Consider the following 27,825-nt stretch of genomic DNA (forward strand, 5'->3'; position numbering starts at 1 on the left):
ATCCCAGATTCAGATCTGGCCTCCACTGGGCCCTGTCCTGCGCTAATGAAATCCCTGGTGACTTGGGTCTCCCTGCACCGTGTCTCCTTCCTTGGCTGCCTTGTGTTGGTGGCTGCAGGTGTGAAAGTCCCTGAACAGGAATCTGAACTAAGCTGGACTGAGTGCAACGGGAGTGTTTTGCAACAAGTGATTTACAGCAGTAAAAACCCAGTTAGCCAAAGGGAACAGTCAGAAATATGGTGTGTGGTCACCTCTCTCAAAAGATTACAGAGCCGGGCAGAGAGAGGGGCAGTGAAATAAGACACAGCTGGTGGGACAGCTGGAGAAGTCTAGTCAGCCCACGAACCGTGGGCCAGACCCAGGCAGGGTCCCCAGGGAGAGTCTGTGCCAAGTTGTGAATTTATTTACAGCAGTGGAAAGTGAGCGTGAAACGCTGCCTTTCGGACCTGGGAATGCCTGCTTGGCACTGATGTCAATGACAAGGCTTGGGGAACAGGCCCTGGGCGCTTTACCACTAATTGAAACGGGAGCAGGATTGGCCCCTAGCTGAGATCAGGATTGGGCCTGCTGGCCCTCATTTGTCCTCTGTGTGCTTCAGGTGGGGATCGACAGCTGCTGGATCGGGTCCGTGAACTGCCCCCTGGACTCGTTCTCCTCCTCCATTTTCGATGCCATCGCTACAGAAAGCATGCTCCTCCTCCGCCAGAACCAGCTGGTCTATTACTTCACTGGGAACTATTCAGTCCTTTTTCTTCCTGTGCCGGGATCCGGTAAGAGAAGCCAGAGATGGCCAAGACCCATCAGCTTCCCCACCCAGAGGAGAAGGAGGCCTAGTGGTTAGGGAACCAGCCTGGGAGGTGGGAAAATATAATTCCCTGCTCTATCACAGAGTTCTTCTGTTACCTTGGGTGTCACTTAGCTTCTCTGGACCTTAGTTCCCCGTCTGCAACACAGGAATGATAGCACAGCAGTACCTCGAGGATCAGTGCATGAAAAACTGGGTGATTGGGCTGTATGACCTAAGACAGAGTCTCTTTCTTCCCTCTAGGCCTCTGGACCCGTGTGCTGAACAACATCTGCGTGTCACGGTTAAACCCGGTGCACTTCCCCCACAACGACTCCGAGTTCGTGATTGCTCTTGGAGGGGGCGTGCAAGAAGGAGAATTCTTCCTTGGCACCATTCGCGGTATGACGTGCTGGCCAGCTCATTCGCCCCAGGAGCTGTGCTGGTTCATACCAGCTGAGGACCTGCCCCTGTGTGTCCCAAGGACTGACAGCCACCCCCTCAGAGTGTTTATTGCTCCGTCAGCCGCTGGTGCCACATTTAGTGCTGGTGAAGGGAGCTGGACTGATAGCTGGGGACAGGAGCCCACCCTGCATACAAATGAGTGGCAACTGTTAAAGTTTTGCAGCTTGCATTGCCTGAAGGGCCACATCTGTTGTTATTAATATTGTGTGTATCAGGCCCCTCACTGTGCCAGGCGCTGCACAGCCCACGTCTGAGATCCAGGCCCCCGTCGTGCCGGGCACTACACAGACCCCAGCCAAGGTCAGGGGCCCTTTGTGCCGGGTGCTGCGCAGACAGACACTGAGAGACAAGGCAGACATGGAAGGGACTGTTATCCCCACGTTATAGGTGGGGAACTGAGGTCCTAGTAGATGCAGTGACTAGCCCAGGGTCAGATCTCCTGAGTCCCAGCCTGAACCAGAAGGTCATCCTTCCTCCTGGTGCCTTAGCCAGGAGACAGCTAAAGTGCTGAGTAATTGATAGGTACAAGCCAACTGCACACCAGGGGCATAGCTACGGGTGGGCCTGGGTGGCCCGTGGCCCACCCACTTAGTATCCAGGCCCACCCCCAGCCCCAGCTCTGCTCTGGCCCAAGCACTTGCCCCACTCCGCCTACCTGCCTGGCTCTCCAACTGGGGAGCAGGGTCGGGGCACGGGGCTGGGTGAGTGGAGCAGGGCAAGACCCCACACCCTGGCTAGAATGCCAGGCAGGTTGGCGGAGCGGGGCAGAGGGTGCAGAGAGGTGGGCGCCCCATTCCTCCTGTCCTCCCAGCCCTCTGTAATTGCTCGCCCACCCAAAGTCAGGGCCCACCCACATATCCCATGCTGGCTACGCCACTGCTGCATACGTGTTGGGGGCCACTGGCCCGACTGGCTGAAGCCCTGCAGCTCTTTTCTCCCATCCAGATGGAGCCGTTCGGTTTCCCGAATCACACGCCAAGGGGAGGAAGACAGTGTGTGAACATTTGAATAGTGAGTGCCTTTTGGGTCCTTGTGTTCCTCAGGGTCCCTGCTTAACAGATCCCCAGCTGGTACTAATGGGAGTCGTTCCATTGGACTCAGTGGGGCCAGCCCCTCATCTGAGATAAATTGGCTGCAGTGCCAATGAAATCGGCATAGGCTCAGCTCTGTTCTGGTTTACACCGGCTGAGGTTCTGGCCCAACGTTTACATGGTGCTGTGCAGGAGCCTCACAAAATTATAACATTTGGGCCAAGTGGTTGGAGCAGAGGGGGCTGGAAGTCAGGACGCCTGGGTTCTGTTCCCAGCTCTGGAAAGGGAGTGGGGCCTAATGGTTGGAGCAGGGGGGCTGGAAGTCAGGACACCTGGGTTCTGTTCCCAACTCTGGAAAGGGAGTGGGGCCCAGTGGTTGCAGCAGGGGGACTGAAAGGCCCTCAGGACTCCTGGGTACATTCTCAGCCCTGCCATTGACTGGCTGTTCGACCTTGGGGTAAAGAGCCTGGCTGTTAAGGTCTGGGGCTCCTGTTGTGTTGGGATTAATTGGGGGAGGGGAGGTCTGTTACAGAGAAAAGGCTCGGCCGTGAGTCCCCAAACAATTCCATGAATGAAGGCTCCAGCTCCCAGCTGCAGGAGTAAAAAATTATTTAAACCACAAAACGCGAGCTGGCTCCTCAGCTGCTGCCGCCTCCCTGAACCAGAGGAGCATGGGACTGCAAGGGGCTCCTGCCATATCACCCCAGTCAGACACCAGTCAAGCTCCAGCCTCCAGTCAGTTTGGTTCTTTGCCCCTCACTGCTGCTATCTGGAGACTGTTCCCTCCTCAGAGGGCTAGGCATTTGCTTCTCATCTCCAGCCTCCTGGACATGTTCTCTCCCTTCATTTCCAATGGAAAGCAACCCAAACCCCTCTCAGGGCTGGTCTACACTGAAAACTTATCTCAGCATGGCCACGTGTGAAAAACCCGCACCCCTGGGAGACCTAGTCCAGTAGACCTCTCCCCTAGTGTAGACAGTGCTAGCTCAAGGGAAAAATTCTTCCAAGCTACCGCCTCTGGGGGAGGTGAATTGACTACAGTGACTGGAGAACCCCTCCCATTTTAAGTATAGACATAGCCTCAACCTGCCGTTTGCCAGGCGAAACAAGCTCTCTCCCTCCTCTCAAGAGTTCGGCTCTTCAATCCCCTGATCATCCTCTTTCTTCTGCACCGGTTCCCATTTGAATCCATCTTTCTTGAGCATGGGGGACCAGAATTGAAGCCAGTATTCTAGATGACCTCATCTGGAACTCCGGCTCCAGTTCTGGAACACTGGTACAATGGAACTCTGGTTCCAATTCTGGAACACTGGTACAATGGAACTCTGGCTCCAATTCTGGAACACTGGTACAATTCTGGAACACTGGTGCAATTCTGGAACACTGATTCAATTCTGGAACACTGGTACAGTAGAACAGTGGTGCAATTCTGGAACACTGATACAATTCTGGAACACTGGTACAGTGGAACAGTGGTGCAATTTTGGAACACTGGTACAGTGGAACAGTGGTGCAATTTTGGAACACTGGTACAATGGAACAGTGGTGCAATTCTGGAACACTGGTACAATGGAACTCTGGTGCAATTCTGGAACACTGGTACAATGGAACTCTGGTGCAATTCTGGAACACTGATACAAAAGAACACTGGTACAATTCTGGAACACTGATTCAATTCTGGAACACTGGTACAGTGGAACAGTGGTGCAATTCTGGAACACTGATACAATTCTGGAACAGTAGTACAGTGGAACAGTGGTGCAATTCTGGAACACTGGTACAGTGGAACAGTGGTGCAATTTTGGAACACTGGTACAGTGGAACAGTGGTGCAATTTTGGTACAGTGGAACAGTGGTGCAATTTTGGAACACTGGTACAGTGGAACAGTGGTGCAATTCTGGAACACTGGTACAGTGGAACAGTGGTGCAATTTTGGAACACTGGTACAGTGGAACAGTGGTGCAATTCTGGAACACTGGTACAGTGGAACAGTGGTGCAATTTTGGAACACTGGTACAGTGGAACTCTGGTGCAATTCTGGAACACTGGTACAAAAGAACACTGGTACAATTCTGGAACACTGGTACAATGGAACAGTGGTGCAATTCTGGAACACTGATACAATTCTGGAACACTGGTACAATGGAACACTGGTACAATTCTGGAACACTGGTACCATTCTGGAACACTGATACAAAGGAACACTGGTACAATTCTGGAACACCTGGCTCCTCATCTGGCACACTGGTACAATGAAGCAGTGACATGTTACACCAGCTGAGGAGACTGTTGCTTATTCCAAATCATCGCCACAGAGATATTTCGAAAGAGCTGTTTGGAAAGATTTTGCAGCCTCTCTCTTTCTCTCTCTCCACTTTCAGTTTCTTGCACGATCCTCTGGGCTGTCTACATCACGGAAGAGGAGATGATTGTGCTTCTGGTGGAAGGGAAGAAAAAGAGCAGCAAGTCCGATTACTACATCATGGCCTACGATCAAGGTCGGGCTGTCGTTCTGGACCAATACAAGTGTAAAGCCAGCTGCTGTGAATCAGCGTCCTTCCATCGAAGTCTGTGGAGTGACGCTGAGGTTCACGTGCTGCGAATCAGGTCCCTAAGTGGGCTGTGTTGGGGGGCGCAGTGGGGGAAGAATGTGTTGTCAGATCCTGCTAGCCCCTGTGCTCAGCAGGGAAGGGCCTCAGGAGGGAGTTAGTTCGCAGAAGGTGTTGGTTTATCTCGGGTGTGAGAGTGATGATCTAATAATTGGACCATGGAGGAGAACTGAATGGTTCTGAGGCTGCCTTTGCCCAGCCTAGGTCAGTAGCAAATGAAAATGATTACTATCTAATGAATGGCTAGGGACGTGGGGTCCTGAGAGGGGGTTGTCAGGGGACAGGGAGCAGGGGGAGTTGGATGGGTCAGGAGTTCTGAGGGGGGCTGTCAGGGGGTGGGAAGTGGAAGAGGGCAGAGAGGGGGCGGAGGCCAGGCTATTCAGGGAGGCGCAGCCTTCCCTACCCGGCCCTTTTGCAACCCCAATGCAGCCCTTGGGCCAAAAAGTTTGCCCACCCTTGAGCTAAACGCAGGAAAGATTCTGATTCTGTGGTAACAGGGGCCAGGTATGTACAAAGATTTAACAAGGTGAGTTCACGTAATAAACAGACACGGCTGTAACTCATCATTCCCATGTCTGTTTGCTTGCAGCCAATGGAGATTTCTGGATGTTGTACTCCATCCCTCGCTTCATACCCAAAGGTAAGAGCCCACCTGGAACATTCTAACAGGCTTTGACGGGAGAGGCAGAGAGATCCTGGTAGACGCCATAGATTGGAAAGTGCAGCCGGCTCTCCCAGTCCATACCCCCCGCAAACCCAGAGCATGATTGTTCCCTGCAGGGCTCTGCCCAGCCTCTCTCTCAGTGCCTCAGGATCTCTCTCTCAGTCTACCTGACTTTGAAGGGGAGAAGATCACAGCACGCTGGGGAATTTTTGGAGTGAGACAGCGGGATCCACATGGAGAGTTGGTGCATGGCAGGCTGGTGTGGGGTAGATTTACACTGTAAGCTGCCTGTTTGTACTGACAAGCCCTTGGTTAAAGCGCATTAAACCCCTGCGTGGATGCTCTGATTCAGAGTAAAAGTGGCCTTCGTTTGGATTCACTGAACTCACTTCCAAAGTGAAATTAGAGTCAGACCTGGTCTACACTTCACATTTTGCTCAATAGCTATGGCCCTCTGAGATGTGAAGAAATACACTACTATTGTCCCCATAGTGTAGATGTGGCCTCATTTTCATTCAGGTTAAGAGCATCCACACAGGGGCTTAATGCATTTTAACTAATTCACATTAGAAGTTAATTTGGATTAACTTTCCCAATTGTGCCCATGTAGACAAGCAGAAAAAGGCACTCTTATTCTAGAATGAGTGTCCGTGGGGAAATTGACCGGAATTAGCTATTGCAAAATAGCTACCATGTATAGACAAGCCCCTCATCTCCCGCACTGATTATCCCACCTCTACAGGCCTACTTCACCACTGCATTACTCCTGCTTTACACCATGTTGACAAAGCTCCACTTGTGCAAACCAGGAGCAACACAGCGATGAATCAGAGCCAACATAGCTACTCGCTCTTGGGTCACAGACCCTAGATTGTGAGCTCTCTGGGCAAGCATTGTCTTCTCTGTTACATGACTGTGCAGCCCCTAGCACAGTGTGACCCTGATCTCATGGGCAGTTCTTAGGTGCTTCTGTAACAGGAATAATGTTGCTTCTTTGACCTGAGTATTAGCCTTGCAGAGCTCATTATGAGGAGAAATCGACGCTATGAATCAGGTATGTTCTCAGTGCAACCTTGTCTGTTTACAAAGAGTGTCCACAAAGGCTTGTTTCCCTGAGCACAGGTGAAACAGACAGCAGCAGGCAGCTTGCCTTGCTCCAAAATCCACACGTCTGCCCCTCCAGCGGGCTCTGTGCCCAAGAATCAGTGTCTCTCTGCTTCCTCCTAATGTTCATGACCACAAGTGCTTTGCTCAGTTTTCTCCTCCAACACACAGACTGCAAACTAATCTCCTAGCCCCTGCCTTGGCAGCTAGGTGAGAGGCAGCCCCCGCCTCTGACCTGCCCCATGGCTTGGGCAGTCCCTTCTTGTTTGTAGCTCTCTGTTACTTAAAGAGACTCAACTGCTGCATCCGTTGGGTCTGAAAGACTGCTTGGCTCCCCTGTTCACTTTAATGAGGCCCAGGATTGTCTTTAGATCAAGGCCTTTCCCCATGCCAGCCATTACCATCTTTCATCGTAACAATACCCCGGGAATCTCCTTGCAGCCTGATCCTTTTCTTTTGCTGCTCTTCTCTGAACTCTGACCTGCGGCTCGTACAGAAGACCCACTCAGACCAGGTTTCCCCCACTTTTCCTTTGCAGACACTGATAAAGGATTTGTGATGTTGCTGGGACTGGAAGAATACACGGATTCCCCGCTGATCCCAAGGGGGCTGTCCTATAACCCATTCAGCACAATCTTCTACATCTGGGGCAATGTTATTTTACAAAGGTGAGAACAAAGTCTGTATCGATCTCTGGTTTTCGGTGAGTTGGTTCCACACTTTGCTTGTTTACCAGGCATGATTTTAACAAAGGGGTAGGCAACCTATGGCACATACGCCGAAGATGGCACGCGAGCTGATTTTCAGTGGCACTCACACTGCCTGGGTCCTGGCCACCGGTCTAGGGGGCTCTGCATTTGAATTTAATTTTAAATTAAGTTTCTTAAACATTTTAAAACCTTATTTACTTTACATGCAACAATAGTTTAGTTATATATTATAGACTTATAGAGAGAGACCTTCTTAAAATGTTAAAATGTATGACCGGCACAGGAAACCTTAAATTAGAGTGAATAAATGAAGACTCAGCACAGCACTGCTGAAAGGTTGCCGACCCCTGTTGTAACAGATTTAACAGATTCCTTCAGTTACATCAGTCGGCCTTTCGCCTGGGCTAATTCAGTCTGCCCACCTTTCGTTCCTTTTCCTATTTATATTTGTCATTATAGGTTATTGTGATGTCTTCCGAACCTAACTCACTTTTTAGAGTTGAACTCGCAGCTCAGGTACATTTATAGGCCCAGTTATTACAACCAGCACATTTCACATGCATTAGGGAGTAGGTGCACATGGACGTAGCTGCAGGACTAAGGTGTTAGGTGGGGCCTCAGAATTACAGCTCATACCAGCAGTGCGAAGGGGGTAAGTCGAATGCCACGCTTGGGTCCTTCCGATGAGACATTTTAAAAACCAAGGCTGAGATTTTCGAGAGATGGGTGATTGCAGGGGCCCGGCCGGAGGCACTATAAAGAGGTCTGATTTTCAGACAGTGACGAACTCCCTCTCCCCCGCGTTTGCTTTGAAAATCAGCCCCCAAACAGGGGCACTCAAAATCACTATTTCAAAAAATCGTGACACAGAGCTCTGGACCCGATTCTGGTCTCAACTGCATCAGTCCATGAGATCCCTCCGGATTTGCACAGCACCCTGAGGATGAAATTCACCTCCCATGCAGAGCGTCAGCACAAAGCATGTACCACACTTCCAATACAGCTGGAATGGAATTCATGCCCTACCTGAGGCTTTTGCCGGCTCGGGGGGCGGGTTTCACCCTGCGGCGCGTGGCAGAGCTGTGGGGGGAACTCCACGACCATTGCAAAACAATCAGCTAATTGTGAAGGTTCCAGATGTGGCATTACAGCCAATACAAATGGAACAGATCAGGGGACAGACCGGAGGAGCCACTGTCAGCTAGGAGAGCCAGAGCCAGAGCCAGTGCCAAATGTAAAGGTTTTACTACCAGGCTTTTCATCCTCAGGGAGAGACTGAAAGGGGAACAAAAGCAGTGGAGTGTAATGTTTCCCACTTCCCTTGTGCTTTCCTTGCAGCTACGACCTGGTTAATTACATTCATCTCTCCGACTTCCCCCAACGATCCCCCATCAGCTACTTCATTCTGTCGTATGTAGGGGAATTCGTGTGTGTGACAGTCTCAGAGGAGGTATGGTGGCGTGAGTGGGTGGATCAGGCAGGCGCATTGTTCGACTGGCTGCAGCATCGTGCCCTGGGGTCTCTTCCTGACTCTGCCCCAGATTAAGCTGGGTGACTGGCGTGAATCAAGTCACCCCGTTGTGTCATAGGGTGTACATGGCAACTACACCCCTGCAGCTGGCCCGGGCCAGCTGATTTGGGCTCTCGGGTCTCGGGCTGGTTCACTGCTGTGTAGATGTCTGGACTCAGGCTGGAGCCAGCTCTGTAGAACCCTGTGAGGTGAGAGAGTCCCAGAGCCTGAGCCCAGAAGTCTACGCTGCAATGTTTGTAGTGTACACTGCACAGGCAGTGTACGCTGCCTTTGTGCCCGAGTCTGCTGGCACGGGACAGCTCCAGGTTTTATTTTGCTGTGTAGACGTACTCTCAGTTTCCTCATCTGTAAAATGGGGATAATGGTACTGCCCTGCCTTGAGATCTGCTGATGAATAGTGGTCAGCAATGTCATGGATGGCTGCCTTTTTGTGTAGTGTCTTTCATCTGAGGATCTCAGGGCGCTATTCAGCCACTAACGCTGCCTCCCAACCTGTCCGAGGGGCTGCTAAATATTCTTATCCCCTGTACCAGTGCTTAAAGCAAGGCAGAGAGAGAGCAAAGGCCTTGCACGACAGAGGGCACACAGAACCCAGGAGTCCTGCGGGGGGGCTGTGCTCACCATTAGACCACACTCAAGAGGAACTCCGTGCTGGCTGGGCAAACCCTGTATAAACAGCTGCCACGCTCCATCCCTGCAGAGCTGCCTGCATCTTGGCAGTGGGGATGTAGCAGCTCCTTGGGAAAGTCCCCGCCAGTAACACCTTCTGAGACTTCTCCCTTCGTCCGCTCTTCACATCCGGCTCCGTTTGGCTTTCCAGATCTGGTTTTCTGTGGAAGGCAGCTCGGTCGTCGTTCGGCTTTACCCCTCCGAACCCTGGGACATGTTCTTCAGTCTCCAGCTAATGAGAGGGTCGAAGGACTTTAGCTTAAACGAGACCTTTGTGAGCCTCTTCTTTAACAAGGAGGGGCTGCAGCAGGTGAGCCCGGGCAGCAGGAGTCACAGATGCAGGGGTGGGTGGCGTGGGGGTGGTTAATGGTCTCTAGAAGTTTGAATCTAGCCCTGGTCTATAGTGCTGGGAAGCCGTTGACAGCTGCTGACTGGCCAGTGGATTAATGAGCCATCTCAGCCCAGTTTCCAGGGCCAAGCGGCCACAGGAGAATTGGCCCCCTCATTAGCAGACACCATAGAGATCGAGCTTCCCCCAGGTTATGTCTGAAACACGGTGGTGGTGAGTGTGGGGCACCTGCTCTGGGCACAGAGAGAGGCCTTCATGCTTCCACTGTCAGGGCCTTATCCTGATCCCACAGTGGAGTAATTTCATTTACATGAGTGGGGCTACTCCTGGTTCGCACCCATGTAAATGAGATCAGAAACAGGAGGCGCCTGCAATGCTCACGCAAGGGAGAGCTGGCAAGGGGCGTGGCCACACAGGTTAGGGCCATGACTGATCTGGAAACCAAATGCTGTCCCATTTCCACACAGTTCTGAGCCCTGATTCCCACTTGGATGGATCCAGGGAGCCTCACACCAGCACCTGCCCTGTGCAGCCACAAAACCCTCCAGCACATAAGAACCAGAACCGCCCTCCTTCCTACCCACAGTTCAACCGTAAATCGTCAGGCGCAGTTAGGTCTGTTGGTATTTAACACGGCAGCATGTGCTCCCTGGGCAGTGCTGAGCATCCTTCGCTCCTGCTCTAGATGAAGAAAATGTCCCCCAACCATGGGGGCTGTTTAGGGTGACCAGATGTCCCGATTTTGTAGGGACAGTCCCGATTTTTGGGTCTTTTTCTTACATAGGCTCCTATTACCCCCCACCTCCGTCCTGATTTTTCACATTTTCTGTCTGGTCACCCTAGGGCTGTTACTGCTTCTGACCCGAGCAGCCAGACGAAAAGTCCAGGTCTCCTGGCTTCTTCCGATTAGCAGGAGAAATTGGTGCTAGTCAAGTTTTGTCTTTGCAGCCAGCTCGTTCATTTGCACAGAATGCACCAAGGCCTTGTTTCCTTGGACACCGTGGGAATGAGCTTCTTTCCAGCCTGCACCTGGTTCCTGGGAGTGTTCTCTCAGTGCCCCGTTACCAGCTTGTTCTGGTCCACCTGGCTTTCTCCCACTGCGCAGCTCTTCTCCTGGGCCTCTCTCATGCCCACACAGAGCAAAGCCCTGGCCCCTGCATTCGAAACTCCTCTGCTTTGGGCCACATGATTCAGGTTCTCTTCAGCTTTTCCGTGGGTGCTACTACCTATTTCTTTATTTATTTGGAGTGGTGATTCACTGTTACCCCCGAGAGCGGCAGTCACAGGCCAGGACCAGAACAAAAAGCCCAAAGAGCTTACAGAAAACAAGAGGCAACCTGCCAGTGTTAGTTTCAGTGGCCGGGTGACAATGGCTTCTTTCCACTTCTCCTGAATAGCAGGGGTTGAACTCCACCTGTCCCCTGTATTTTCTGCTCTTGCCTCCCCTTTCAGCTGGTTTACATCCCGGATGGACACGGGGAGGGAAAGCTGATCAAGAGGAACTTCCCTCTCCATTATATATTGTCGTACCGGCACCTCATCATCCATCAATACCATTGGCTGTATTTAGAGTGAGTAGTGGCAGAGGACGGGCAATGGTGGGAAAGATGGTTCCAATGCTTCTGGTGCAGACAGAGCCGGCTCCAGTCCTGGGGCCGCTCCAATGCCCACAGCGGGACTGCGGCTGCCTGTACCAAGGCTGAGCTGTCAACTGGGTCTAAGTAATAATTCCTAGATCTCAAAGCGCATTACAAAGGAGAGCACTCTCCTTACCCTGTTTTACAGAGGGGAAACCGAGGCGCGGTGCAGGGCTGGGACGAGCCCACAGTCACCCAGCAAAGCAGCAGCAGATCCGGGAATAGAAACCAGATCTCCCAAGCATAGGAGCCAACTCTGTGGGTGCTCCAGCCGTGGGGAAAAAATGGTGTTTGCTGCCCTTTGGCAGGCCCCCGCTGATCAGTGCCTCCCTCTCCCTCCTCGCGCCTCCCATCCCGCTGAGATCAGCTGTTTTGAGGCATGCAGGAGGCTTGGGGAGGGAGGAGGAGGAGCAAGGGCATGGTGCACTGGAGGAAGGGTGTGGAGCCAGGACAGGAAGAGGTGGGGCGAGAGTGGTGCTGGGGTGGGAAGATGCGGGGTGGGGTCAGGGCCTTGGAGGAAGGGGTGCAGTGGGTGCAGGGCCGGGGGCAGAGCCAGGGGTCAAGCACCCTCCGGCACATTAGAAAGTCAGCACCTATGCTCCCAAGTCCAAAACCAATACTCTATCTGCTAGGCAGCACTGTGTCCCTCGTATTGAGATCCTAGGGGCCTGATTCTGCCTTGTGCTCAGCACCTGGGAGTGGTCCTGAGGAGCGCAGAATGCTCAGATCCAGGCAGGATCTGGCCCTATACACGTCAGGCCAGATCATAGGTGCAGCACTCCACCTCAAGATCTCCAAGGCAGCCTCACGGCCTCTTCTGTGTTTAGCCCTGATCCTGCAACTCCCCTTAGCTATTAGTAGTATAGGACACATGATGCACAGAAGAAAGATCCTGATTCCATCCAGTACACAGGTTCCGCCCTACCGCGCAGTCCACTGCAACATTCCAGAGCACTGCCAACCTTGTGATGAACCAGTGCATTTCGGTGCCAACCCACACTCGCTTCCTGTCTCCCCGTTTCTCCCTTAGAGATTCTCAGTACATCAAGTTCTTCCATCCCTGCTCCTTCTCGGTCATGCGCCTCGAGGACCTCCCAGCCCCTCAGCGCTTCACCCGGATGGAGCACTATTGCACCGAGCCGCCGGATGTCATGGACAGAACAGGCTTCCACAACAACGTGTCTCTGGCTGTATACCAGGGACTGATCTTCCAGCTGCTCTGGCTGCACGCGGACTATAGCAGGGTGATTTCTTGTCGTCAGCTCTCAGCTGTGTTACGGTGATAGGCTGGGAGGAAAGTGCATTGTACTCACCACGCTAGGTAGGAAGGTTGGGAGTTCTGAGTTTGGGGCAGTGCTAGTGCCGTCCACACAGGGAGTGAGGAATTATAACTGCCTTGGTCAGGAATGTGGACTTTCCCACAAGTAACAGATTATCCAAGAAAGATGCGGATTATCCACACCAGGAACATGTGCTTTTCAGATGAGAAAATCTTGTGTTTTCAGATGACTTGTAATTTAGCAAGCCCTTTTTTTATTTTTATTTTTTAGCCTTATGCTGACCCAGTCCATGACCCAACTTGGCGCTGGTGGAAAAACAGAAAGCAATATGGAGTAAGAAAAGATTCTAAACATTTCTTTTTGACAGAAAACCCAACCAATCAAATTAAAAGAGATCTGGATACATTCATGGAGGTTAAGTTCGTTAATGGCTATTAGCCAGGATGGGTAAGGAATGGTGTCCCTAGCCTCTGTTTGTCAGAAGGTTGAGATGGATGGCAGGAGAGAGATCACTTGATCATTACCTGTTAGATTCACTCCCTCTGGGGCACCTGGCATTGGCCACTGTCGGCAGACAAGATACTGAGCTGGATGGGCCTTTGGTGTGACCCAGTACGGCCGTTCTTATGTTCTAAGGGTGTTGGTTCCTTGTCTAAATTGTGTTATATTCTTTTAGAAACAGATCTGTAACCTCCGATAGCCTGGACAGATCTTAGTTCAGGTACCTCCAGCCTGTCTCCATACATTCCCACTGCAGTTACACAGTCTTTCTCCTTCACTTCCTGTCCCAGACGGTTGCAGTTAAACAGCTGCTGAGTTCCTCCCCAGAGGTGGGACAGAGAAGGTAGATTGGCCATGTCTCAAAAACAATTCTAATGAATAAGAACTTTTCTTGCCTGTGGTAGGGAGCCCTGAAAGGCAGAAGGTGGCAGACTTGGGCCAGTAGTTGCCATGGGCTGGAATAAATCTGTAATCTTCCAGAGGGAATGAATCAGCATTATGTATCTCTGACAGGAAGGAATTTCCCTTGAGGTCCCTGCCTCCTGACTCCGCCACGGCCCTTGATCTCGGAGCTCCCTGTGGCTGCTGGGTTTGCAGTTGCATCAAGCCGGCCCTGGGTCTTGTTGGACAGACGCGAGGAGCTCTGGAGGCAGGAGGAGGAGACAGAAGCTTCAGCTGTGCGACTCGATGCAAGCTGAAGGTTGGGCCAGGCAGAAAGGCTGCCAGGAAGCCACAGCACACTGCTGAGCCTGTAGCAGGATTCACTTGGAGACCAGCAGGGCTAATGGGCAGGCCATGACTCAACAGTCTCTCCACACCCAACATCCTGGGGCTGGGCTTGCCTGATGGCCAGTGGGCCAGCTGCAGTCTGTTCCCTGGATGGACAGGATGGGGAAGATGGGGGACCTGGGCCCTCCCTCTCCACCAGGTCTGGGCCTAGGGCCCAAGGGAGGGAGGTGTGGAGTGTCTTGATCACCTCTCCCTGGTACACCTGACCAGCCTTCAGAAAACTGCCATACTGCATCAGACCAAGGGTCCATCTAATCCAGTGTCCTGTCTTCTGACAGTGGCCAGTGCCAGATGCGTCAGAGGCAATGAACAGAACAAGGCAATTATTGAGTGATTCATCCCCTGTCATCCACTCCTAGGTTCTGGCAGCTGGAGGTTTAGGGGCACCCAGAGCATGGGATTGTGTCCCTCACTATCTTGGCTAATAGCCTTGATGGACCTGTCCTCCGGGAACTGATCTCATTCTCTTTTGGGCTTCACAACATCCCCTGGCAATGAGTTCCACAGGTTGACTGGGCATTGGATGAAGTCCTTCGTTTTGTTAGTTGTAAATCTGATGCCTGTTAATTTCATCAGGTGACCCCTGGTTTATGTGTTCTGTGATGGGGTAAATAATACGTCCTTATTAACTTTCTCCACACCAGCCATGATTTTATAGACCGCTATCATATCCCCCCTCAGCCATCTCTTTTCTAAGCTGAACGGCTCCAGTCTCTTTAATCTCTCCTCATCTGGAAGCCATTCCATCCCCCTGATCATTTTTGTTGCCTGTACCTTTTCCAATTCTAATGTATCTTTTTTGAGATGGGGCAGCCAGAACTGCGCGCAGTTTTCAAGGGGTGGGTGCTGGGCTGCTCCTTACTTCCCCGCTCTTTCTGCAGTGGCGGGCACGGTGGCAGGCTTACCTCAGCAAAGAGTTCCCAATCAGTTTCAGCTGACCAAACAAGTGTCCCCCTGCTCTCTTCCCTGTGTCCAGATAGGCTCCCTCAGCAAGGAATTGGGGGAGGGAAGAGGGCTGTGCCCCCACCCTCCCAGTTGGGGTCTTACCCACAATATCCAGCCCCTTGTGGATTGTTCTGTTCCCAGCAGCTGCAAACTGGCTTCCTCCTCCCAGACAACATCTCCTTCACTCTCCCCCTTGTTTGCCTGGCAGAGTCTCCTTTGGAGCAGATCATCCATTTGGAGCATGATCCACTGTGCTCCTTCACCCTCTTACTCTCCATGGGGGGGTCTCTAAACACCCCCCCCATGCCAAATGTGAGTCCCCCTTAGGGCTAAGCTCACTTTGATTCTCAGGCCTTTCCTGGCCCCCTGCAGTGAGCGGAACTGCTGTTAGTTTGAAGCTGTGGCATCTATCATCCACCAAGCCCCTGTACCACCAGCGATTCACATACCACAGCTTCGGGTCCCTTGCACCATGCCCCCGCCTCCTCCTCTTGGGAAATGGTGCAGGCAGTTGCTTGACCATGCTTTGGTTCGGCTATGAAATATATCCAAGAGCCCAAATCACCAGTCTCAGTCAGGGGGGTTGCGACAAGTCAGTGAGAAGCTAGGGCAGGAAGAGAGGCTCAGTATGATCTTGGTCACCACAAAGCTGTCTTGGGCAGTGTTAAATTCCCCTTTCCAAAGTGACACCCCCAAAATTGTCCTGTTTGTACTCCACCTGTCGACAAGCATACGGCCCTGTGGATGTCATTTGAGGCTAGATTCACTCCATCGGCTTTCTGCCTGGGTTTCCTGGTACTATGGGGTACCCAGGGCTTACATTCCCATAGAATATTTCCTGGAGAGTCCCCCATGCCCCCCCCCATTTAGGACTCTGGGCTTCAGCTGCAGGGCAGGGTGCACCAGGGCTTGGGGCTTTTCTCTTTGTTCTGAACACATGCATGTCAGGTACCAAGGGGAGTGAAGGCATTTCCTCACCTTGTACCAGGGTATGTCATGTCCTTTGGGACATGCCGCAGCTGGCTGTGTGCAAATAACCTCCTGCCTGTTACTATGGGAAGAGAGAGACGAGGTAGGGGAGGTGATCTCGTTTATTGGACCAACTCCTGTCGGTGAGAGAGACCCACTTTTGAGCTCACCCAGAGCTCTTCTTCAGGTCTGGAAACAGACTCAGTGCATGACAGCTAAATGCACAGCGGAACAGATTGTTTAGCATAAGCAGTTAACACACATTTCAAGCAACCAACACCCAGGTGTCCTGATCCTGACCGTTTTCCTATTGGCCTGCACTGAAGCTTAATTCAGCTAACGCAAGGTGTTCTGGGAGCATCAGTGAGCAGGATTATAGAAAGACGTATGCCAAATTAAGCCATGTCACTGCTCAAAATCTACACATAATGTTATACTGATAGTGTGTGCTTAATGCATATTAATAGATTACGCTGGGTAGAGATTAAATCCGCCTCTCCTGTTTCAGGAGTATTTCTTTTACGTAGCGAGCAATGGCAACTCCTCTGGAGGCGTCTATGTCAACATGGAGGGCTACACGAAGATCTATGACCTGCAGCCCAATAACCAGCTGCCCAGCAAGATTTACCTGGACAAGAATAACGTCTTTTCTTTCTCAGTGTTCCTGAGCATCAGGTCAAAGGCACAAAGCAGTAAGAGAGGAGAGTCTTGGGAAAGGGATGTGGAAATAACAGGATTTTAACAGCTAGAGGAATTTGCAGGAGATCAGAGGAGCCGGCGTCTGCTGAGTTAGAGCAGGGGGACTGGCCGTTGATGATAATAATAATAATACCTAGCACTTTTCATCCCTACACCTCAAAGTGCTTCACAAAGGAGAGCGGTAGAATTATCCCCATGTTCCAGGTGGGGAAATTGAGGCACAGGTTGGGCAATCGACTTGCTCAAGGTTACCTCATAGAGCCCAGGTCTCCTGAGTCTCAGCCATGCCCTCTATCCAGTAGGCAAAACTATCTCCCATCAGAAGGGTTTCTATCCCCAGCTCTGGGAGGGGAGTTGGGTCTAGTGGTTAGAGCAGGAGGCTGGGAACCAGGAATCTTGGGTTCTGTTCCCAGCTCTGGGAGGGGAGTGGGTCTAATGGGTTACAGCAATGGGGACTAGGAATCAGGAGTCCCCTGTTTTATTCCCAGCTGTAGGAGGGAAGTGAGGTCTAGTGAAGAGAGCAGGATGTCCAGTTTGGCCAGCTGCTTATTGGCCTCTACAAAGAGATCTGCTTTGACTTGGAGAGATCCACCTTGAAGGCGCGAGAAGCGTTACATCTTTGGCCTGTTTGATCCCCGCCCTGTTGAGGCCAGTTAGTGCTCATCGCTGTGATAGGGACAACAAACCTCCAGCTTAGGGTAGTGAGCAGCTGGTGACCAGATCTGTCGCTACCCACCTGGGTAAGATTTGAACCTGTGACCTTCAAGCAAACAGGTCCCTCTAATAGCTGTAAGCCTTCACCCTTAAGCCATGTACTGCCCTTGAAGATTGCTGATGTGTGGATCTGATGAGTATCTACCCAGAGAGCCTCTCTTCACTGGGTCAGTGATTGCATTATAGGTCAAAGGCCCCTGTGCAAATGCAGCTGATTGCCAATGGATCTGTTTATGGCTAGTGTGATTCAAGGTTTTTCTCTTCTGCTGCAGTGCAGGAAATGCTGGAAGAGAACTCTCTTGATTTTGTGTGGCTCACTGTTGTCTTAGCGCATCCGAGGTTTGTGGTTTCAGACCTCCACCGGCACTATCTGATGGGCCGGGGCTCCGTGCTGTATTTGGTGAGTACGCGGGGCCGGCTACTTTAGACGGGTCGGTAGTGCGAGGGTTCTGGTTTTGTAGCCATTTCGACGTATATCCGCCCCAGCTGTCTTTCGGTGTTGGGATGGATTCAGCTACTTGGGTAGGTATCACTGGCAACATTCAAGTGTATTGCAAGCAGCCCTTCAAACCACTTCCATCCTGAACGGTAGCAGGCCCTGCTGTACCAGTCCTAGTCCTAGATTTTAAAGGCCAAAAAGTACCACTGTGATCATCTGGTCTGACCTCCTGTGTAACACAAGCGAGAGACACCTCTCGCCCCCAGTAATTAATGCAACAAGGCAAGCCCGTAACTTCTGTTTGAGATAGGGACAGGCATTTAGAAAGATATTCTTGATTTAAAAATATCAGTGATGGAGAATCCACCACCTCCAAGGGGAGTTGTTCTAACAGTTGATTACACTGTTGAAAATTCACATCTAAACTTTAGTATCCGCATGCTGGTCCTTGCTCAACCTTCTTCTGCTAGATTATAGAGTCATCTGCCGTCAGAAATTTCTTCCCCAAATAAGGACTTATAGAGCGTGTGATCAAGCCCTGGGCTGCACACACACTAACTTTGGCTGCAGACTTTTCAGCAAAATGGTTACTTGATGAAAAATGCCGGTTCCCTCCAAACTGAAGCACACATCAATTTCCACCACCTTTCATTATGAGACACCCCGAAATGAAGTGTTGTAATAATATCTCAGCATCCTGTTGCGACAGTTTCAGAACTGAATATTTCCATGGTTTGGGGGTTTTGCGATGTTTCAAAAGGGAATTCATTCTTTCGGTTTAAAAAAAAAACACATTTAAGTAAAAAAAATTTTTAAATGTCAAAATCGGAACGAACTGTTTTGATTTTATTGAAATGAAACATTTCGATCAAAATGAAATTTTGAATGTTTTCGGTTTAGTGCCGGAACGGCAAAATGGTTGAAATCATGGAACTTCCTGTAAACCTGAAATTCCTCTTCCCAACCAGTTCTCACTGAGGCAAACAGTCCCAGAGCTCTGCCCACGTCCTTCAGTCATCACCTGCAGCCAGCCCTGCTCTTCCACCCCCTTGCGCAGCTCTGCCATTAGTCCTGGATCAATCCACGACAGAGCGATGCTGAAATGCTTCCACTGGGCCCCGTTCTCAGGGCTGCTCTGTCTCCTATGGAGCAGGGAATAGCCCCAACGCAGTGTGCTCTGACCACACCCCGATCCGCCCCCTGTCAGCCCTGGGGCAGGGAATAGCCCCAACGCAGTGTGCTCTGACCACACCTCGATCCACCCCCTGTCGGCCCTGGGGCATGGAATAGCCCCAACGCAATGTGCTCTGACCACACTCGAATCCGCCCCCTGTCGGCCCTGGGGGGCAAGGGTTGTCACTCCTGAGAAACAAAAAAACCAAACCCTTTCATCTGGGCCAATCCTGGGAGGACCCAGACAGGTGGCAGCCGTACTCTCCATCCACACCACCAATCTCCCTATACTGGGGGCTGGGAGCAGGGAGTGTGCGGACCCCAAAGCGCAGCTCTGTGCCGGCCAGTAAAGGCGCCCTGCGTAGGGGGCGGGTCTCAGATTATTCCTGCTCACTTGAAGGCCCCTTTATGCTTCAAGAGAATCAAGGCCTCAGAGGTCGATAAACCTCTGACCTTTATTCAGGAGCCCAATCCTTCTCCCAGTGCCCAGAGGGAGTTGGATCAGGGCCTTTCTTCCTCAGTTATGGAGCCAGTCTGACCAGCACCCTGCAAATTCTCCCCACCAGGTGACCATCAGAGACACCGGCCAGTATCCGAAACAAGAGCTGAGTGGGACGAACCTTCTGAAGAGTTCAATGGCTTTAAAGGTAGCTCAAAGGCTGGACTGCCACCCAGCAAGGTAGTTGGAAGCGAGGCCAGAGCCACCGTGTTATTAGCTCCTCGGCACAACTAGTTTCATTGGGCACGTCCCTGGGATGTCGTGCTGGGAAAATCGGCCAAAGGGGTTAACAAGGCGTCTAGGAGAGTTTTTCCTTGTTGTGCGGGAATAGGGGGCTGGGAGTGACACATCAGATCACAGGTCAGATAGCAGCGGATCACTCTGCAGATGGAATTACTTCAAAGCTGATTCATGGTCTCAAAACTGTTTTGGCCAGGGTGGTATCCAGTGGAGCTGTATCAATTTATACCAGCTGGGGACCTGGCCCAGTAGCTTTAGATAAAGACAGTGCTGTATGTCAGTGCAAGATACATCGGGCCAGATGCTGTGTATCGGCCACTGAGAGCCTCCCCAGAAGGGGGGCTCTCAGCTGTCAGGCCTGAGAGCAGGGGCTGTGGGCACGAGAGGGTGGCCAGCATAATCTAGAGCTGCCTCAGAGCGCCAGCCAGTGGTAGGATTGGGGCAAGCGGAAAGACAGAGGAGAGGACTTCCCCGCACACCCTGCACTGTGCACTACAGGGCCCAGCCCAAAGATCTGGCCCTCTGATTCAAAGCAAACATATTGACAACTCCCTGTGCCTGGAAGAAGCTTCTGACAAATCTATAAGAGGAAGCCATTCAAAGTCCCTCTGTAACAAGCTCGTTAAATTAGGCCGAGTGACAGATTGCCTCACCACCTCAGCTGGAGATTGGATAGAACCCACGCTGGGACAAGTCTCTCCCTGAAGGTTCTGGTTTGATCCAACATCGGAGGAAGTCCATGAGACAGCCTCACCTCAGGGATGGGAGGTGGATAGACAGTGGGATTCTATCAGCCTCAAGACAACCCCGGTATAGGAGCAATTCACCCTCAGATCATTTGTGTGAGATCTGGCTATATAACATAGGTTTACACTGGCTCGCTGGCTCTCCACGCAAAGAGGTCTGATTCTGATCTGACACCAGATTGATCCTGATGTCACTAAAATTGCTCCTGATTTAAGCTGCCCTCAGAACCCCTGGTGCTGTAATGGCCACAGGGCTCTGTTAGTGCTCTGCCAATGCTGTCAATCCAGAGTAAATCCACTGACTTCCATGGATGATACTGGTGTACGTGGTGTAAGAACCTAGCCCTCGATACTTAGACATGCCCTCAGAACCCCCGCTGCTGTAATGGCCACAGGGCTCTGTTAGTGCTCTGCCAATGCTGTCAATCCAGAGTAAATCCACTGACTTCCATGGATGATACTGGTGTACGTGGTGTAAGAACCTAGCCCTCGATACTTAGACATGGAGAAACGATATTGGTGTCCCTTCTGCCCTGAGCGGTTAGCCAAAACCCGGGGGCTTGTGGCTTGTTTCCAGCAGAAGGAGAAATTGACAGTGGTGCAATCCTGTTTATTCACAAACGTCTACCAAGGTTCCTGGTGCCAGCCCAGTGCTCTGTCCACTAGGCCATGCTGCCGTCTAGGATCCAGCTAGGCCGGCCGCCATCATGGCTCCACAGGCTCTGTGCTATGTCCCAGCTTTTAACAGTCCCTTAGAGGACTCCCATCGGGGCCAGATGCCCAAAGGGTCTCATTCTGCCTTCAGTGGAGGCCACACGGCATCTGGATTCCAGCGCTCCTGCCTCACCACGGGAGCTCTGCTGGCAAGTCCAACTGAGGCTGACTCCTAGTCAGAGACTCATGTACTCTGCAGGGACCTGAGCACCTCGGCAGGTGCTCACAGTAATGCCAGGTGGCCTTTTGCAAGCAGAGCCGGGTTCACTAGCCACCCGGAACCCAGCACCGTTCAGTCTTTGGGTTACAAAGAAGCAGAGGTTGAGATATAGTCCATCCTGGCCAAGCCACAGCTCCCCTGAGCCATCCTCTCAGTCGCTGTCCCTTTGTCTGTCAGTCCCAGACTCACCCGCCTCTCCTATTGCAGCCTCCTGTCACCTCCTGGGCCATTGTCCTCCTGCAGGTCCCTGCTGAGTTCACCTGTTCCACCTGCCTGACATCCCGGTTCCTAGGTGTTCAGTCCTTGGGGTTCCCGTTGTCCCTTCTCTATTGCTCTGGGTAGGGTTCAGCCCGTCCTTTAACAACCCCGGGTCCCACCCCAGACAGGCATGTGACACAAACACCTCCATGTCTCCAGCTCTGTCAGGTAAGTCCTTGCCATGCACATTGCTGAGAACAGTATTACAGAAGAGTCCCGCTTCATCACAGCCTGTATCTGGCAGCGGCCAACAGCAGAGGAAGGTGTAGGAAACCAGCACTAGCAGGCACAGGATAATCCAGGGGTCAGCAGCCTTTCAGAGGTGCTGTGCCAAGTCTTCATTTATTTACTGATTTAAGGTTTCGCGTGCCAGTGATACATTTTAATGTTTTTAGAAGGTCTCTTTCTCTAAGTCTGTAATATAGAACTAAACTATTGTTGTATATAAAGTAAACAAGGTTTTTTAATCATTTAAGAAGCTTCATTTAAAATTAAATTAAAATACAGAGCCCCCACCCCCCGGACCAGTGGCCAGGACCCGGGCAGTGTGAGTGCCACTGAAAATCAGCTCGTGTGCCGCCTTTGGCACCCATGCCATAGGTTGCCTACCCTGGGATAATCTGTCCCCCACATTAGGTCTCATGCTGACCCCTCGTCACTGGCAATTGGATTAAAGGTTTACTAGCCCTTTCTTCCAGATCTCTATTAGCATGAGTGATGATAACTCTGGGTGATCTTGTTATCCATATCTACAGCCAGTCTGGCTTAGCTCTTCTCCTCAATGACATCCTGTGGCAAGGAGTTCCACAGTCCGATTACAGTCCAGTGAAAGCCTCAGCTTCTTTCCTGCATTGAGATCTGCTCAGTTCAGGAGGATGGTGGCTATCGGGCTGCTTCTGTGGTTCTCTGCACCTGCACAGCTTCAGGCCCAGCGCAGGTCAGAGCAAGGATCTTGACGGTTCCCACCACGTATCACCATGTGTTACCTAGACCTTTCCTCCGGAGTATCAAGTAGTAGTGGACATGGCTGGGAGTGGGCTGGCTCCGTGGGCTGATCAGCCAGGGCAGCAGCCGGGATATAAGGCGAGATGGGCCGGTGATGTGATCAAACACAGCAGAAGGCAGGATCCCAGACTCCATGGGCCAATGGGCTGATCCAGCGGGACAAGGAGGTGGGATACAGGACTGGATGGCCCAGTGAGCTTTGACTCCTCTTGTCAGTGACAGGACGATGGACTTTTCATTTGTTTGATCCTAACAGAAATTCATTTTCGATTTAAACATTCCAGGTTGTAAATTCGGCAACAAATTGTTACCACTACACGGCGTCCGGCCCAAAACTCCAGGTAACTATTGGGTCTGAACGCCTGCGAAAGGCAGATTAATGAGACTCTATTAACATTTTGTTTGGGATAATGGAGCAATGACATCATCTAATTTGTCTATCCCCATACACCCCCTCTATCTATCTATCTATTCCCGTACACCCCCTCTATCTATCTATCCATCCCCACACACTCCCTCTATCTATCTATTCCCATACACCCTCTCTATCTATCCATCCATCCATCCCCGTACACCCCCTCTATCTATCTATCATCTATTTATCTATGCATCCATCCATTCCCATACACCCCCTCTATCTATCTATCCCCCCACACACTGTCTATCTATCTATCTATCCATCCCCATACACCCCCTCTATCTATCCATCACCGTACACCACCACCCTCTATCTATCCCTATACACCCCCTCTATTTATCTATCCCCATACATCCCCTCTATCTAATCTAATCTAATCTAAGATGCCCCAGCATTTAATTAACACAGAGTTAGGGTTGCCTAGTGCTGTCTCACGCTCTTTCCAAATGTGGAGAGTAGCTAACCCCCCACCCCCTCCCGCGGTTCCCTTAACTCTGCCCCATTGGAGCAGGCAGTAGCCACTGGGAATGGGTCAGTATGGGGGCGGGTGGGGATCGGTACCTTAATAAGCCGACACGAGCATTGGTTGTGTTGCAGTCCACGGGTTGGAACTCCTGCGTTTGGCTATACGCATTAGACCCCCCACGACCATCCCTGGGGCACCTTACAAACGACAAAGTGAATGGGTGTGTCTTTTTCTCGCCCACTCCCCTCACCTGCAGGGCTATGCCATGGTGCCAATCTTCATTGGCTGCCCCCCGGGCAAGAGGCTGGCCTTCGACATCACCAGAACCCTGAAGTACACCACCAAACAGAACAAGCGGTACTTCGACTGCATCCACAAGAACCCAGAGCTGCCGTGTTTCTTCTTTAACGATGGTAAGGAGAGGCAGATGAAGGTGTCCGCACAGGGGGCCAGATCCTGGCTGAGGCCCAGAGATAGATCGAACAGGACCCTGCTTGTAAAACCCCACTTCGCTTGTCTGGCATGGACCCTCGCTTGACCCTTTGGCAGCAGCAGCGGCTGCTGGCTGTCACTGCTGGAGTCTGGGAGATTCGGGAGTAGACGTGAGGCGGGAGGGGATCCCTGCTAGATCTTCGCTTGATTCTGATCTGAGCCTTGATTCTTGGTTGTGATCCACGGCCTGACTGTGGATGTCCTGAGCAGCCCGGAAATTGGCCTCGGTTTGGCTATTCCAGTGTCTTTGAGTCGTGGGGCTGGACTCGGATGCGGCCTGCTGATCTATTCCACCAATTCCCCCGAATCGGGCCCCGTGCCTAAGAGGGCCCTGCACCTAGTGAGAATCCCTTCCCTGGCTAGAGGCGTCTTTTTAATTTTTATTCACCTGGCGGCGCTTTGGGTCTTTGGCAGCGGGTCCTTCGCTTGCTCTGGGTCTTCGGCAGCACTTCAGTGCGGGTCCTTCAGTGCTGCTGAAGACCTGGAGCGAATGAAGGACCCACCGCCGAAGTGCTGCCGAAGACTCGGAGCACCGCCTGGTGAGTACAACCCCCACGTGTTTTTTTACATGTGTTTTTTTTAAGTCATCCCTGCCGGGGCACCATTGAAGCTGTTCGAATTGGGCCCCGCACTTCCTAAAGCTGGCCCTGTCTCAGAGCCCTCCATGGAGCAAGGCCACCGCACCTTCCCCTTAGCCCAGTGGTTCTCTTCTCCAAACTGGCCAGGATCCAGCTGGGATCCGCCCCACTTCCCACCTAGCTGGGTTCCCCCCTTCCATTCCCATCCAGCTGGGATCTAGCGAGAACTCCCCCTCTTCCTCCAACCAGGATGTCGCTGGGATCCCCTTCCACTCAGCCATATGGGCCAGGCCGGATGGTCTCACCCGTTTGATGCTGGTTTCTGACTCCAGGCAGCGACCCCTGGGGGTGTCATGCTCTCTGGGGAGAGGTGCACGGTTAAAATTATCAACTTTGATGTTCTTCTCTTTCCCACAGTATTTTACCCCTTCTTCTTGATCCAAGACATGGTGACGGGGGACTCGGGACCTTTCATGGGCAGGTGAGTGTTGGGCAGAGCCACCCCCTTGGCTTTAGCAAAACTCGCCCAGGGCTGGGAGACCAGGTGGGTGAGGTCGTGTCTTTTATGGCTAGTGGAAGAGACGAGCTTTTGGGCTTGTACGGAGCTCTGCTTCAGGCCCCTTCAGGAGCTCTGGGTAAGCGCCAAAACTCGCTTCTCTCACCAGCAGAAGTTGGGCCAGTAAAAGATGCTGAGCCACTTGAGGGCAACAAAGACCCAGTAGGCATTACACCAGCGGTCGGCAACCTCTGGCACACGGCTCGCCAGGGGAAGCACCCTAGCGGGCCGGGCCAGTTTGTTTTCCTGCTGCCTCTGCAGGTTCGGCCGACCGCGGCTCTCACTGGCCGCGGTTCGCAGGTTGGGCCGATCTCGGCTCCCACTGGCCGCCGTTCACAGGTTGGGCCCATCGCGGCTCCCACTGGCCACCGTTCACAGATTGGGCCGATCGCGGCTCCCACTGGCCGCCGTTCGCAGGTTGGGCCGATCGTGGTTCCCACTGGCCGCGGTTCGCAGGTTGGGCCAATCGCGGCTCCCACTGGCCGTGGTTCACTGCTCCAGGCCAATGGGGGCGGCGGGAAGCCACAGCCAGCACATCCCTCGTCCTGCGCCGCTTCCTGCCGCCCCCATTGGCCTGGAGTGGCGAACCGCGGCCAGTGGGAGCCGCCATCGGCCGAACCTGCAGACGCAGCAGGTAAACAAACTGGCCCGGCCCACCAGGGTGCTTACCCTGGCGAGCCGCGTGCCAGAGGGTGCCAACCCCTGCGTTACACTGAAGCTACTGGCCTTGCCCTTTGGGGTTGTAGCAACAGCCGTGAAGGCCTGGGGGGAGCGGGGTGAGGAAGGTTCCCCTCAGCTGTTTGAGCCGCGTGGCTAGGAGGACCTGCCCCCTTAGCGAGGGTGTTTCTAACTGCTGAGCCCACTGGGCTGGTTTTCACGGCAGCGTGTTCTTTGTTCCACTGTAGCTACATGCTGAGGATCATTGGCGGAGGGCCGTACTCGGAGAGCAGGATCCGCCTCTACAGCCCGAGCGAAATCCTCGACTATAACACAGCAAACGGCAGGTAGGACACAGCTACCCCCAGCGGAGGTCTATAACCCCATGGCTGGTGTGGGGAAAATGACTGGGGAAGTGTTCTTTACCTCTTCACAGAGAGGGGTCACCCAATGGGATTAACAGGCAGCAGGTTTATAACAAACAGAAGGAAGGATTTCTTCACCTCACGCACAGTCAACCTGTGGAACTCATTGCCAGGCACTGCATGGATCCTGACCGAGATCGGGCCCCTGCTGCCCCTTGCAGATGTTACTTCTCACACTTTGCTTCTTCTACCTTTCCAGGAGCTGGGGCTGCTGCAGCTGGCCTGGCTGGGTTGCCCTCGACTCCTCCTTGGGTGGGGGAATCGAACCGCGGAAGATCCAGGCTTAGGAGAATACAGCTGTTTAACCCAGGGCCTCCTAGCAGGGCAAGGCTGACAAGGATATGGGTATTAGCCAGAATCCCCCTTCTCACAGCTGGGGTTTTCCCCTTCCATCTAGCCAGGGTGGGTTTCAGCAAATCTCCTGACTGGGGAAGAGAGTTTCACATCACTCATGTTCTAAATTTTTTCAAGTGGAAATGACTTTTTGTGGAGAATTGTTTAGTACATTTAGGTCCCCAAAAAGGTTTCTTAAAAAAGGTTGAAATGGCCTTAAAATAGATGGATCTATGACTCTGGACACTTTCTCTCCCCAGCACACCGCTGAGTCTGATCTGGATGAGGGCTAATCACACAAAACCTGCCCTTACCGATCCTGAAGGCTTCAATGTCTTCTCCGGAATTGACTGTGGGATCAAGTAAGGAAATATTGGAGCTTTCCAGCCCCTTCCCTGCCATTCTCCACCAGGACCTTGCTTGTTCTCTTCTCATCCACTCCGAGTGCAGTTTATTTCCTGAACATTATCGTTGTTCATCTGAAAGGTGCCATCGGGCAGAGCTTTGATCACAGACCTCATTAAAGCCAGCGTCTGTGCAAAGCACTCTCCTCCGGGCTCAGTGGCAGGAGCAATGAAGCCCCTTTATGCAGTAGAGATAGCTACAAAGAAAGAGGGAGTGCCCAAGGCAGAGCTCAGCTGTGCGGGAAGACAGGTTTGCCTGGTTGCCAGCCCAGGGCTAGGACAGTGAGCCTGAGGAAGCAGCTGTGAGTGTGACCCTGGGAGGGAGCAGAGAGACAGGCTTTCTTGGGCACAGAGCCCACCGAAGGGGCAGACTTGGGAATTTCAGAACAGGAAACTGCCTGTGGCTGTTTGAGACGGGACTTTGTGGGGGTCCTTTGCCAATAAACCAAGAATAGACCTGATTCGTATCGCTTATAGCTCATCCTAACCGAAAAAGCCCTGCGAAGCCCCAAATATTGGTTACCTGCTCGGGCCAAAGGGGCGCTGTTACGATTCTGAAGGCTTCCCGGCAGGCAGCCCACGCTGGGCCCACACTCATGGCATCTTTCCCCTCCTGTAGGTGGATCTGTGAGCAGAACTCGCCCTGTTACGATGTGGTTCCCTTAGACCTGACAGCTCCAGATTACTTCTTTTTGGTCGAGGTGTCTAACAGGTGAGCCCCACGTGGCCCTTTAAAGCCCAGGGCATTTGA

At 52.3% G+C, this 27,825-nt stretch overlaps 1 protein-coding gene and 2 long non-coding RNA genes across 15 annotated transcripts in view; 1 reads left to right on the top strand and 2 right to left on the bottom strand.

The window, feature by feature from the left end:
• The window catches only part of CATSPERG (cation channel sperm associated auxiliary subunit gamma), a 48,328-nt gene that overhangs the window by 10,590 nt on the left and 9,913 nt on the right, over nucleotides 1–27,825 (top strand). For 11 of the 13 annotated variants that reach the window (XM_050928408.1, XM_050928409.1, XM_050928401.1 and 8 more), the window contains 20 exons: nucleotides 599–770; nucleotides 1,049–1,186; nucleotides 2,195–2,260; nucleotides 4,663–4,779; nucleotides 5,480–5,530; nucleotides 7,197–7,326; nucleotides 8,707–8,818; nucleotides 9,720–9,878; nucleotides 11,370–11,488; nucleotides 12,585–12,798; nucleotides 13,105–13,167; nucleotides 16,547–16,730; nucleotides 17,724–17,851; nucleotides 19,630–19,710; nucleotides 23,030–23,086; nucleotides 23,886–24,042; nucleotides 25,117–25,180; nucleotides 26,161–26,259; nucleotides 26,931–27,032; nucleotides 27,694–27,786. In XM_050928408.1, the coding sequence (XP_050784365.1) occupies nucleotides 599–770; nucleotides 1,049–1,186; nucleotides 2,195–2,260; nucleotides 4,663–4,779; nucleotides 5,480–5,530; nucleotides 7,197–7,326; nucleotides 8,707–8,818; nucleotides 9,720–9,878; nucleotides 11,370–11,488; nucleotides 12,585–12,798; nucleotides 13,105–13,167; nucleotides 16,547–16,730; nucleotides 17,724–17,851; nucleotides 19,630–19,710; nucleotides 23,030–23,086; nucleotides 23,886–24,042; nucleotides 25,117–25,180; nucleotides 26,161–26,259; nucleotides 26,931–27,032; nucleotides 27,694–27,786 (2,306 nt within the window). The remainder of the gene's footprint in view (nucleotides 1–598; nucleotides 771–1,048; nucleotides 1,187–2,194; nucleotides 2,261–4,662; nucleotides 4,780–5,479; nucleotides 5,531–7,196; nucleotides 7,327–8,706; nucleotides 8,819–9,719; nucleotides 9,879–11,369; nucleotides 11,489–12,584; nucleotides 12,799–13,104; nucleotides 13,168–16,546; nucleotides 16,731–17,723; nucleotides 17,852–19,629; nucleotides 19,711–23,029; nucleotides 23,087–23,885; nucleotides 24,043–25,116; nucleotides 25,181–26,160; nucleotides 26,260–26,930; nucleotides 27,033–27,693; nucleotides 27,787–27,825) is intronic. The other 2 variants (XM_050928405.1, XM_050928411.1) reach the window with 2 other exon arrangements.
• On the bottom strand, nucleotides 18,692–19,623 carry LOC127037182 (uncharacterized). The gene is made up of 2 exons (XR_007770297.1): nucleotides 19,208–19,623; nucleotides 18,692–19,142 (listed from the first exon to the last, which is right to left on the bottom strand). It is a non-coding gene; the product is annotated as an uncharacterized LOC127037182 (long non-coding RNA).
• On the bottom strand, nucleotides 23,018–27,700 carry LOC127037178 (uncharacterized). The gene is made up of 4 exons (XR_007770292.1): nucleotides 27,598–27,700; nucleotides 26,985–27,149; nucleotides 23,725–23,826; nucleotides 23,018–23,107 (listed from the first exon to the last, which is right to left on the bottom strand). It is a non-coding gene; the product is annotated as an uncharacterized LOC127037178 (long non-coding RNA).

This window comes from Gopherus flavomarginatus, chromosome 18 (assembly GCF_025201925.1).
Source record: "Gopherus flavomarginatus isolate rGopFla2 chromosome 18, rGopFla2.mat.asm, whole genome shotgun sequence".
Taxonomy (NCBI): Eukaryota; Metazoa; Chordata; order Testudines; family Testudinidae; genus Gopherus; species Gopherus flavomarginatus.